The sequence below is a fragment of the Triticum dicoccoides genome, chromosome 4B (genome assembly GCF_002162155.2).
Source record: "Triticum dicoccoides isolate Atlit2015 ecotype Zavitan chromosome 4B, WEW_v2.0, whole genome shotgun sequence".
Classification (NCBI taxonomy): Eukaryota; Viridiplantae; Streptophyta; class Magnoliopsida; order Poales; family Poaceae; genus Triticum; species Triticum dicoccoides.
The window spans coordinates 278,225,705-278,238,344 of NC_041387.1; the positions used below are offsets into that span (position 1 = coordinate 278,225,705).

At 43.4% G+C, this 12,640-nt stretch overlaps 1 protein-coding gene across 1 annotated transcript; it reads left to right on the forward strand.

Moving 5' to 3' along the window:
• Positions 1 to 870: 870 nt before the first annotated feature.
• LOC119295964 (RNA polymerase II C-terminal domain phosphatase-like 3) lies at positions 871 to 6,613 on the forward strand. Its single transcript, XM_037574388.1, has 11 exons — positions 871 to 1,828; positions 1,908 to 2,046; positions 2,121 to 2,176; positions 2,267 to 2,327; positions 2,414 to 3,778; positions 4,008 to 4,598; positions 4,680 to 4,826; positions 4,918 to 5,207; positions 5,293 to 5,404; positions 5,494 to 5,798; positions 5,911 to 6,613. Exons 1-11 carry the CDS (start codon positions 1,224 to 1,226, stop codon positions 5,969 to 5,971), a joined length of 3,732 nt encoding a protein of 1,243 aa, XP_037430285.1. The 5' UTR covers positions 871 to 1,223; the 3' UTR covers positions 5,972 to 6,613.
• The last annotated feature ends 6,027 nt before the right edge of the window (positions 6,614 to 12,640 follow it).

A 12,640-nucleotide genomic window follows, 5' to 3' on the forward strand; every position in this document is an offset into this window, starting at 1 on the left:
AATTAGAGCAAAATTATGGGTAGTTGAGCACTAAAATAATCAAAGAGAATCAACCCTAAAAAGAAGGGACATTCATGCCTGATTATGCTAATTAATCAGAATTTATGCGCTGCAATTAATAATCCACCCAGTTACGCCGTAATATGATAGAGTAGTCGAACCAACTATGCCACGAAGGTCGCTGTGCAGCCAACAAATGAGGAGGCAAGCACACCTCCAAGATGAAGGCAGACCCGAAGAAAAAAAAGCGTGAGTTGGGTGCTCGCCACCACGCCGACCAACCCCATCACTATCAAGATTTCGCTGTTAAACATATCCAGCGAGTAAACCATAACTCCTTCCTCTGTCGCCTATCATTGTGGGGACCCTTTGAAGGATGACACATCAATTAACTTTTCCGTTGCTTCTCACAAAAAAAATCTCTTGCGTTGCAACGCACGGGCATATGTGCTAATACTTCCTATACACGGAGTAAATTCTCTTTTTTTAGCAGCGGAGTAAATTCTTTAGGAAGATGGAGAAAGTATCCAACGTTGGAATTACGAGTAACGCCGAACACAAGTGGGAAAGCGCGAGCAGTTGTACCAGTACCGTCCATTATTTATCTACTCTTATAAAAAACAAAGTTGATGATGATAATGTACCTATCATTTTGTAATATAGGCCGTTCGATTTATATCTGACGGATAGGAAGGAAACTATGACAATTTTGCAAAAAGATACACACACTTCTCTCCACATTTACAAATAAAGCCTTTCCTTGTTCGTTTTTTTCTCTTACAAGATAAACTATTTCATATAAATGCATGATTACCTGCATCGCACATAGTTAGATAAAAAAAAGAGTCCCCAGTCCTCACGAAGCCACAACCCTGACACTACACGTCCACATATCCCGACCGTGGAAATCAAACACAAACGGTCGGATTAAAACTTGGGTTCTGTATAAGTTTCTGCCCAAGCCTCACGAGCTCCTCTCCGTCTCCCCGAAATCCGGCGCCGCGCTGTCTTTTCGTCTACCCTCGCGTCTCCGATCCAGCGCAATCCGGTGGGCGGTCTCCCCATTCTGACGGGGCTCTGAACCAGTGGTGTGATTCGGCGGCTGCTGGATCGGTCGGCGCCACAGGGAGCTGCGGATTCAGCTCCAGGTAGCCAGATTTGACTGCGTAGAACGAGACCTGGGAGGCGCGCCCATCGCTAGAGGTGCTCGTCGGGGACGGCACATGCGCGTGACGCTCACGCCCAAGGACGAGGATTGGCTGGTCGAGCTGATGACGAGGGAGCGCCCGCGGTCGGCGGTGGTCGCGCCTGGGGGGGACGTCTTCACCGCCAGTGGCGGCGGGGAGACGTCTGATGGGGACTCCTCAGAGTCGCTGGAAGAAATTAGTGCCGCCGACTTTAAGGAGTCGTCCAGTGGCACCGCCGCTGCGTCGGCGTCGTCGCAGAGATCTAGGGTTTGGATGGGATACACCATGTCCCGGAGTTATGCGCCGGCGTTCCACAGCTTTGCTTGGGCGCAGGCTGTGCAGAACAAGCCTCTCGTTCCGCGGCCTGCCGACGAGGACGAAGTAGAGCATCTCGTGGACGCCTCGGAGGAGGAGAAGGAAGAGGGAGAGATTGAGGAGGGGGAGGCCGTACAGTCCACTTCCCCTCCAATTAAGCAGCCTGAGGCCATCGACTTGGACTCTGATGCGCAGGACAAGTCAGAGTCAGTGGCCATGGAGCAGACCCCTTTGGCCGTCGAGGCGGCTGATGAGCTGGATTTTGACCAGCGCGTGGGGAGTATACTGGAGGAGCTTGAGAGGCTTTCCATTGAGGAAGCTGAGAAGTATGTACTCATGTTTCATGGCTAGGATAATGTTTGATTCAGTTTCTGAGAGATATAAGTTACTAATGTTGTGTTGTAGGTCATTTGAGGGTTCGTGTGTCCGCCTGCGGTCTTGTTTTGAGAGCCTTAAGCCGCTGTTCCCAGAGAGCGGTAGCCCGATGCCTATGCTTGATGCTCTTGTGCAACAGGCTTTTGTTGGAATCGACACCATCACCACTGTAAGGCTGACTGCTGGATTGTTTCCTTTCCAAACTGGCAAACCATAGTGCTCTCATCGTTTTCATTGTTGTAGGTAGCTAATTCATATGCGATGCCGAAGAGGGAGCAGAACAAGAACATGCTGTTGAAGTAAATATAAGTCATCTTTTGCTAATCATTTAGTATTGAATATAACCGACTTGTTATCTTATAACCAATTGGTCCCCTTTCAATTGCTAGGCTGCTGTTTCACATAAAGAACAGATATTCAGACATGCTGGCACTCAACCAGCGAGATGAGGTCTGCATTTTTTGTAGCTCGTGGGGCCTCATGAGTTAGTAGGTTGTGCTCGAATGCTAACTTTCTGTTTCTTTTTCTCTGGACAGCTTGATAGTCGTGTGAGACAGTTAGTTTTTGTAGATGGAGAAGACCATGCCGGTTCCAATTGTAGCTCCAAAACAGTGAATTTGGTTGTTCCATCTGGACAGGTTCCATCAGATAGACTGCCAGTCGAGTCAGGAGCAGCAAATCCACTTGGGGGCTCTAGTTTCCCTAGCTGGGAGATACCGGCGAATAATAGAATGGTTAGCCCCTTGTTGGACCTTCATGCAGATTATGACGAGAACAGCTTACCCTCACCCACCCGAGATAGTGCACCACCTTTTCCTGTGCCAAAGCCCATTGGATTTGGATTATTTCCAATGGCACCTGACAGATATTTTTCGGCGGAAAGAGTTGATCCTTCGAAAAAAGTTCTGTATCCATGTGTGAATGATGCGCTAAAGGATGTTTCCTCGTACCGACAGAAGTATGGCCAGACATCTACCTTCGCAAGTGATGATCTTCCAAGCCCAACCCCATCTGATGATGGGGATAAATCTGGAGACAAAGAAGGTGATATATTTGGTGAAGTTTCAAGCTTTTCAGCTTCTAATCTGATACCTGCCTCCCGACCTAGTGCAGTTATCAGCAGCAATGACAGTTTTGCAGGTGGTCCTCCAGGCTATGCTAAACAAATTGAACAGTCTGTTTCAGGACCCAGCCATGCTCTTAAGCCTTCAGCTAAAAGTAGAGATCCAAGGCTCAGGTTTTTGAACCGTGATTCTGGTGGTACTGCAGATGCAAATAGACATGTAAATTTGGCAGAGCCAAATGCTTCCAAAGATGGGACCTTGGGGGGTGTTGTATCAGATAATAGCCGGAAGCACAAGGCAACTGGCCAACCTCTCACGGATGAAACCGTGTTAAAAAGAGCTAGGGAGAGTACTGGGAATCCCAGAGACATGCAGGTACCACCTGGTAGAGATGGAAGTAACATTAGCTCCTATTCAGGTAACAGGGTTCAATCAAATCAGCATAAAGGGCTTGAAACTAAGGCAGCCGGGAATCCTAGTATTAGGACCAGCAGTCAACTTATTAGCAATGTAAGTAGTATCCCAGACAGTACTGGAACTCTCCAAGCCTCCCAACCTAATTCAGTTCCACAGACCAGTGCAGCTCCTATTGTTTCATTGCCTGCAGTGTTAAAGGACATTGCTGTGAACCCGACTGTGCTCATGCATTGGATTCAAATGGAACATCAGAAGTGGTCAGCATCAGAGCCTCAGCCTGCTTCAGGTATCATCTCTAGTGGCATGATCAATAATGTCACTGCTGGGATGGTTATACCACCTGGCAATGCTCCGAAGACCGCAGAAGTTGCACACATTCCTTCTTATAGGCCACAAGCAACATCGCAAACAGCCTCTGTGGTAAAGCCCTGATGAATGTCACTATCATATTATTTTACAGTGACTTCATTTGTTTGGTGACATATTTTTAGGCATATTAAGTGGAGATTATTTTTCAAATCACAATGCTCATGCTGAGGTTGTAGTAACTTTTAGGTTATGCGGTGTCAATATTTACATGAACATTTTTTTTTCTTTTAGTGCCAATTCCTGGCTTTACTGTAAGTACTGACCATATGTTTTGCTGTAGAATTCACAAAATGACCCTGGAGTAATACGCATGAAGGCCCGTGATCCCCGTCGTGTCCTCCACAATAACACATCACAGAAGAACGATACTCCGAACTCTGATCAAGCCAAAAGCAATGGAATCGCCCTGCCGGCCTTCCAGGACAGCAAAGACAATTTGATTAACCGTGAACAACTGGCAGAGCAACTTCAGACTACTGTGTTGCCATCTCAACCAGTCTCATTATCCAGCATTGCTCGACAGTCCACCATGAGCGCGAGTAAGGTGGATCCTGTCTCTAATTCACAGTTAGCTGCTTCATCGCTCATTGCTCCTCAAGAAACTTTAGTCAGCGTAAATAGGGCAGATCCAAGAGTAGCTGCTGGACAGAATGATTCCAATGATGCTGCCCCTGCTACAACACTTGGTACCAGGCCACCAGCTAACCAGTGGGGTGATCTTGATGATCTCCTCAACGGTTATGATGACCAGCAGAAGGCTCTCATACAGAAGGAAAGGGCAAGACGGATCATGGAACAGCACACGATGTTTTCATCGAGGAAACTTTGTTTAGTGCTTGATTTGGATCACACTCTCCTCAATTCTGCTAAGGTATTAGACTTTGCAGCCTAAGACTTAAAGTTGTTTCACTGTTCGACAAGTGCACTAACTTTGTATGCACTTCTAATTCAGTTTATAGAAGTGGATCCTATTCATGAAGAGATTTTGCGGAAGAAAGAGGAACAAGACCGGGAAAGGTCAGAGCGGCATCTGTTCCGATTCCATCATATGCAAATGTGGACTAAACTAAGACCAGGAATATGGAATTTTCTCGAGAAGGTTTGTTGTCTTTAGGTTTCTCAATCACTGCTCATGGACGCATTTTCCACTTCGTGTTGAAGGTTGATGTATTTGGTGCTTTATGCTGTAGGCGAGCAAGCTTTATGAGTTACATCTGTACACGATGGGGAACAAGCTGTATGCTACTGAGATGGCTAAGGTTCTTGATCCTAGTGGAACCCTGTTTGCAGGGAGAGTCATCTCAAGAGGTGGTGATGGCATCTCAAGAGGTGGTGATGGTGATACATTTGACAGCGATGACCGTGTACCAAAAAGTAAAGATCTTGATGGGGTATTGGGGATGGAATCTGCAGTAGTGATCATCGACGACTCTGTGAGAGTCTGGCCCCACAACAAAAACAATATGATTGTTGTAGAGAGGCATGTATCTCTGTCAAATATTTACTCTGATGTGAATTAATAGCAAGTGCATCTTACTAAGTCCTTTTCAAACAATTATCTGCAGATACACTTATTTCCCCTGCAGCAGACGGCAATTTGGCCTTCCTGGACCATCACTTCTTGAAATTGATCGTGATGAAAGGCCGGAGGATGGCACTCTTGCTTCTTCGTTGGCGGTAATGATGGATCCATCCCTCAACTAAACTCCTGAGAACTGAAATACACAGTTGATTATACTGACAGACTTTTCACATTCTTGAAATAGGTTATTGGGCGCATTCATCAAAACTTCTTTTCCCATCCCAACCTCAATGATGCTGATGTGCGCAGCATACTATCATCTGAGCAGCGGAGGATCCTTGCGGGCTGCCGTATTGTCTTTAGCCGGATTTTCCCTGTTGGAGAGGCTAACCCCCACTTGCATCCTCTCTGGCAGACTGCAGAGCAGTTCGGTGCAGTGTGCACGAACCAGATTGACGATCGGGTTACTCATGTTGTTGCCAACTCACTAGGAACCGACAAGGTGAATTGGGCACTACAAACAGGCAGATTCGTCGTTCACCCAGGATGGTGAGGAATTTATTATTGAAGTTTACTTCAACCCATTTTCTTATTTAATAATACCAGCTCCCGAAATAACCCATCATTTAACCAAAACTCTTACCTTGTTTGCTATCAACAGGGTAGAAGCTTCAGCACTTCTATACCGGCGTGCCAATGAACACGATTTTGCAGTAAAATAACCATTCCCGAGTCCAAATTCCTCATCCAAGAGGAATCCTCTTGGACAGTCTGTGTCATGAAAACCGAACAACACAAGTAAAAACTGGACCAGACTAAGAAAACCATGGGCCCATAAGAAAACCACATGCCAAAACAGGTAATGAAAAATGATTTATGCAAAGCCTGAATTGGTAGAGGTCGGGCCAAACTAATCTTTGGGTTGGTGAGTATTGCTTGTGAAGGGGTTCAGATGGATCATGGAAAAAAGAATGCTAAAGTGAAAAATAGATCAGCCAAGACTACCGCCCTCCCTTGTAAACATGTAAAAATGTAATTTTTGGTGCGCTGGCCTCGTGCAAAGATTGCCTGCCGCAGAAAAGGGTTAATGACAGCTATTGGTCATAAAGTAGCCAACGCAGCAACCATTGGGATGAACGAGGCATTAAGTCCGCGGACCCCTTTGTGGCTGTTGCCGTGTGGTGTGGCTCCAGGTGTCGGTGGCTGGATTCCTTGGCGTGCCAAATGGAAATGCAGGGTTTGATATCATGACGTGCCTGTAGCATTTGCGTGGTTCAGTTGGGCAACATTATGTGTGAACACGTGATAGCAGAAAACAATGCAAGAGAGGTGATCAGTTGGTTAATGAAGTTGTTTAAAGATTATATTAACTTCAGAAACTACAAGGGCTTGTGGGGAGGTAATGATGGAAATTAACCTGCATTTTTTTTGACATACTCCCTTGGTCCTTAAATAAGGGGAAGTACAGAAATATTAAGACAGATTATGAAGTCACAATGCATTAGGAAGGTGCAAGTCATAATCTCTCCTTTTTAATTACCCCATCTTCAATGAGCCCACTTATTTGAGGATGGAGGGAGTATCATTCATATGGTATTAATGTATGATACTCCTCTTTTCTAAGAATTGTTTGAAGTCAAACTTTGTAAAGTTTGATCATATTTATATGAAAAAATATCAACATCTATAATGCTAAAGTTATGCAATATGAAAATTAAGTCTCGACGCATCTAATGATAGTGATTTCACATTGTGAATGTACGTAGTTTTTTCTATAAAGTTGGCAAACTTTACAAGGTTTGACATGAGACAAATCTTATATGCGAACTAAAAAGGATCGGAGGGAGTACCTTCATAATGCATAGTACTATCTCCATCTAGGACCGGAGGGAATCCTACTTGGGGTCTCTCCCAAGGTGGCGCCCCCCGCCATGTAAATGAGCGGGGGAAAGGCATGGGAGGGTGGTGCCCCCCTTTCCTTTCTCCCATGAGAGGGAAAGGTAGCGGGGGCTAGCCCCCTTTCCTTCCCTAGGACTGTTTAGCTAGGGAAAGGGGTGCACCAGCCCACAAACCAACCCCTTGTGGGCTAGTCTGTCCCTTCCTTGGTCCATTAAGCCCATATACATGCCGGGGGTGTCCGGAACCCCTTCCGGTGACCCGATTTCTTTCCTGTACGTCCCAAAACACTTTCGGTGTCTAAATACCATCGTCTTATATATCAATCTTTATCTTTCGACCATTTCAAGACTCATCGTCATGTTCGCGATCTCATTCAGGACTTCGAACAATATTTGGTCACCAAAAGATATAACTCATATAACACTATATCGTCAAAGAACGTTAAGCGTGTGGACCCTATGGGTTTGAGAATTATGTAGACATGATCGAGACACCTCTCCGGTCAATAACAAATAGCGGAACCTGGATGCCCATATTGGCTCCTACATATTCTACGAAGATCTTTATTAGTCGAACCTTTATGACAACATACGTAATCCCCTTTGTCCATCGGTATGTTACTTGCCCGAGATTCGATCGTCGGTATCTCTATACCTAGTTCAATCTCGTTACCAGCAAGTCTTTTTACTTGTTCCGTAATACATCACCTCGTGACTAACTCCTTAGTTGTTTGCTTGCAAGCTTATAATGTGTATTATCGAGAGGGCCCAGAGATACCTCTTCGATACTCGGAGTGACAAATCCTAATCTCGATCTATGCCAACTCATCAAACACCTTCGGAGATACCTGCAGAGCATCTTTATGATCACCCAGTTATGTTGTGACGTTTGATAGCACACAACGTATTCCTCCGGTATCCGGGAGTTGCATAATCTCATACTCGAAGGAATATGCATTTGGCATGAAGAAAGCAATACCAATAAAACTAAATGATCATTATGCTAAGCTAACGGGTGGGTCTTGTCCATGGCATCATTCTCCTAATGATGTGATCTCGTTTCAAATGACAAACATGTCCATGGTTAGGAAACCTTAACCATCTTTGATCAACGAGCTAGTCTAGTAGAGGCTTATTAGGTACACTGTATTTGTTTATGTATTCACACATCTATTTAGTTTCCGATCAATACAATTCTAGCATGAATAATAAACCTTTATCATGAATAAGGACATATAAAATAACAACTTTATTATTGCCTCTAGGGCATATTTCCTTCAGTCCCTCACTTGCACTAGAGTCAATAATCTAGTTCACATCGCCATGTGATTTAACATGAATAGTTTACATCGTCATGTGATTAACACCCATAGTTCACATCGCCATGTGGCCAACACCCAAAGGATTTACTAGAGTCAATAATCTAGTTCACATCGCCATGTGATTAACACCCAAAGAGTACTAACGTGTGATCATGTTTTGCTTGTGAGAGAAGTTTAGTCAACGGGTCTGTCATATTCAGATCTGTATGTATATCTGCAAATTTCTATGTCTACAATGCTCTGCATGGCGCTACTCTAGCTAATTGCTCCCACTATCAATATGTATCCAGATTGAGACTTCGAGTCATCCGAATTGGTGTCAAAGCTTGCATCGATGTAACCTTTTACGACGAACTCTTTATCACCTCCATAACCGAGAAATATTTCCTTAGTCCTCTTTGGTAACTAAGGATAAATTTTGAGCGCTGTCCAGTGATCTACTCCTGGATCATTATTGCACCCCCTTGCCAAACTCATGGCAAGGTACACAATAGGTCTGGTACACAGCATGAGATACTTTATAGAACCTATGGCTGAGGCATAGGGAATGACTTTCATTCTCTCTCTATCTTCTGCCGTGGTCGGGTTTTGAGTCTTACTCAACTTCATACCTTGCAATGCATCCAAGAACCCTTTCTTTGACTGATCCATTTTAAACTTCTTCAAAACTTTGTCAAGGTATGTGCTTTGTGAAAGTCCTGTTAAGCGTCTCGATCTATCTCTATAGATCTTGAAGCCCAATACATAAGTAGCTTTACCGAGGTCTTTCATTGAAAAATTCTTATTCAAGTATCCCTTTATGCTATCCAGAAATTCTATATCATTTCCAATCAATAATATGTCATCCACATATAATATCAGAAATGCTACACAGCTCCCACTCACTTTCTTGTAAATACAGGCTTCACCATAAGTCTATATAAAACCATATGCTTTGATCACCTCATCAAAGCGTATATCCCAACTCTGAGATGCTTGCACCAGTCCATAGATGGATCACTGGAGCTTGCACACTTTTTTAGCACCTTTAGGATCAACAAAACCTTCTGGTTGCATCATATACAACTTTCTTTAAGAAATCCATTAAGGATGCAATTTTGACGTCCATTTGCCAGATTTCATAAAAGGCAGCAATTGCTAACATGATTGAAACAGACTTAAGCATCGCTACGAGTGAGAAAAACTCATCGTAGTCAACCCATTGAACTTGTCGAAAACCTTTTGCGACAAGTCGAGCTTTGTAGACAGTAACATTACCATCAACGTCCGTCTTCTTATTGAAGATCCATTTATTCTCTATGACTTGCCGATCATCGGGTAAGTCCACCAAAGTCCACACTTTATTCTCATACATGGATCCTATCTCAGATTTCATGGCTTCAAGCCATCTGTCGGAATCTGGGCTCATCATAACTTCTTCATAGTTCATAGGTTCGCCTTGGTTTAGTAACATGACTTCCAGGACAGGATTACCGTACTACTCTGGTGCGGAATGTGTTCTGGTTGACCTATGAAGTTTAGTAGTAACTTGATCTGATGTTTTATGATCATCATCATTAGCTTCCTCTCTAGTTGGTGTAGGCATCACGTGAAAAATTTTCTGTGATGTGCTGCTCTCCAATCTGAGAGAAGGTACAATTACCTCATCAAGTTCTACTTTCCCCCCCACTGACTTCTTTCGAGAGAAACTCCTTCTCTAGAAAAGATCCATTCTTGGCAACAAATATCTTGCCTTCGGATCTGTGATAGAAGGTGTACCCAATTGTTTCCTTATGGTATCCTATGAAGACGCACTTCTCCGATTTGGGTTCGAGCTTATCAGGCTTGCGCCTTTTGACATAAGTGTCTCAACCCCAAACTTTAAGAAACTACGACTTAGGTTTCTTGCCAAACCACAGTTCATACGGTGTCGTCTCAATGGATTTAGGCGGTGCCCTATTTAACGTGAATACGGTTGTCTCTAATGCACAACCCCAAAACGATAGTGGTAAATTGGTAAGAGATATCATAGGTCGTACCATATCTAATAAAGTACGGTTACGACGTTCGAACACACCATTGTGTTGTGGTGTTCTAGGTGGCGTGAGTTGTGAAACAATTCCACATTGTTTTAATTGAAAGCCAAACTCGTAACTCAAATATTCGCCTCCGCGATCAGATCGTAGAAACTTTATTTTCTTGTTACGATGATTCTCCACTTGACTTTGAAATTCTTTGAACTTTTCAAATGTTCCAGACTTGTGTTTCATTAAGTAGATATACCCATACCTACTCAAATCATCTGTGAACGTCAAAAAATAACGATACCCGCCACGTGCTTCAACACTCATCGGACCGCACACATCGGTATGTATTATTTCCAATAAGTCATTAGCTTGCTCCATTATTCCGGAGAACGGAGTTTTAGTCATCTTGCCTATGAGGCATGGTTCGCAAGTATCAAGTGATTCCAAAAGTCCATCTGCATGGAGTTTCTTCATGCGCTTTACACCAATATGTGACCTAAACGACAGTGCCACAAATATGTTGCACTATCATTATCAACTTTGCATCTTTTGGCATCAATATTATGAATATGTGTATCACTACGATCGAGATTCAATAAACCATTTACATTGGGTGTATGACCATAGAAGGTTTTATTCATGTAAAGAGAACAACAATTATTCTCTGACTTAAATGAATAACCGTATCGCAATAAACATGGTCCAATCATATTCATGCTCAACGCAAACACCAACTAACATTTATTTAGGTCCAACACTAATCCCGAAGGTAGAGGTAGTGTGCGATGGTGATCTTATCAACCTTGGAATCACTTCCAACACACATTGTCACCTCGCCCTTAACTAGTCTCTGTTCATTTTGCAACTCTTGTTTCGAGTTACCAATATTAGCAACTGAACCGATATCAAATACCCATGGCTACTATGAACAGTAGTAAAGTACACATCAATAACATGTATATCAAATATACCTTTGTTCACCTTTCCATCCTTCTTATCCGCCAAGTATTTGGGGGCAGTTCCGCTTCCAGTGACCATTTCATTTGCAGTAGAAGCACCCAATTTTAGGCTTGGGTCTAGCTTTGGGTTTCTTCATGGGAGCGGCAACTTGTTTGCCACTCTTCTTGAAGTTTCCTTTCTTTCCCTTTTGCCCTCTTTCTTGAAACTAGTGGTCTTGTTAACCATCAACATTTGATGCTCTTTCTTGATTTCTACCTTCGCTGATTTCAGCATCGCGAAGAGCTCGGGAATCGTTTTCGTCATCCCTTGCATATTATAGTTCATCACGAAGTTCTAATAGCTTGGTGTTAGTGACTAGAGAACTCTGTTAATCACTATCTTATCTGGAAGATTAACTCCCACTTGATTCAAGCGATTGTACTACCCAGACAATCTAAGCATATGCTCGCTGGCTGAGCTATTCTCCTCCATCTTGTAGGCAAAGTACTTGTCACAGGTCTCATACTTCTCGATGCGGGCATGCGTCTGAAATACCAATTTCAGCTCTTGAAACATCTCATATGTTCCATGGCATTCAAAATGTCTTTGAAGCCCTGATTCTAAGCCGTAAAGCATGGCGCACTAAACTATCAAGTAGTCATCATACTGAGCTTGTCAAATGTTCATAACGTCTGCATCAGCTCCTGCAACAGGTCTGTCACCTAGTGGTGCATCAAGGACATAATTCTTCTGTGCAGCAATGAGGATAATACTCAGACCACGGACCCAGTCCGCATCATTGCTACTATCATCTTTCAACTTAGTTTTCTCTATGAACATATCAAAAACATAGGGGAGCTACAACGCGAGCTATTGATCTACAACATAATTTGCAAATACTATCAGGACTAAGTTCATGATAAATTAAAGTTCAATTAATCAAATTACTAATGAACTCCCACTTAAATAAACATCCCTCAAGTTATCTAAGTGATACGTGATCCAAATCAACTAACCCATGTCCGATCATCACGTGAGATGGGGTAGTCATCAATGGTGAACATCTCTATGTTGATCTCTACTATATGTCTCACGTTCGACCTTTCGGTCTCTAGTGTTCCGAGACTATGTCTATACATGCTAGGATCGTCAAGTTTAACCCAAGCATTCTGCATGTGCAAAACTGTCTTACACCCGTTGTGTCGTGGATTTGTCACGATAGATGT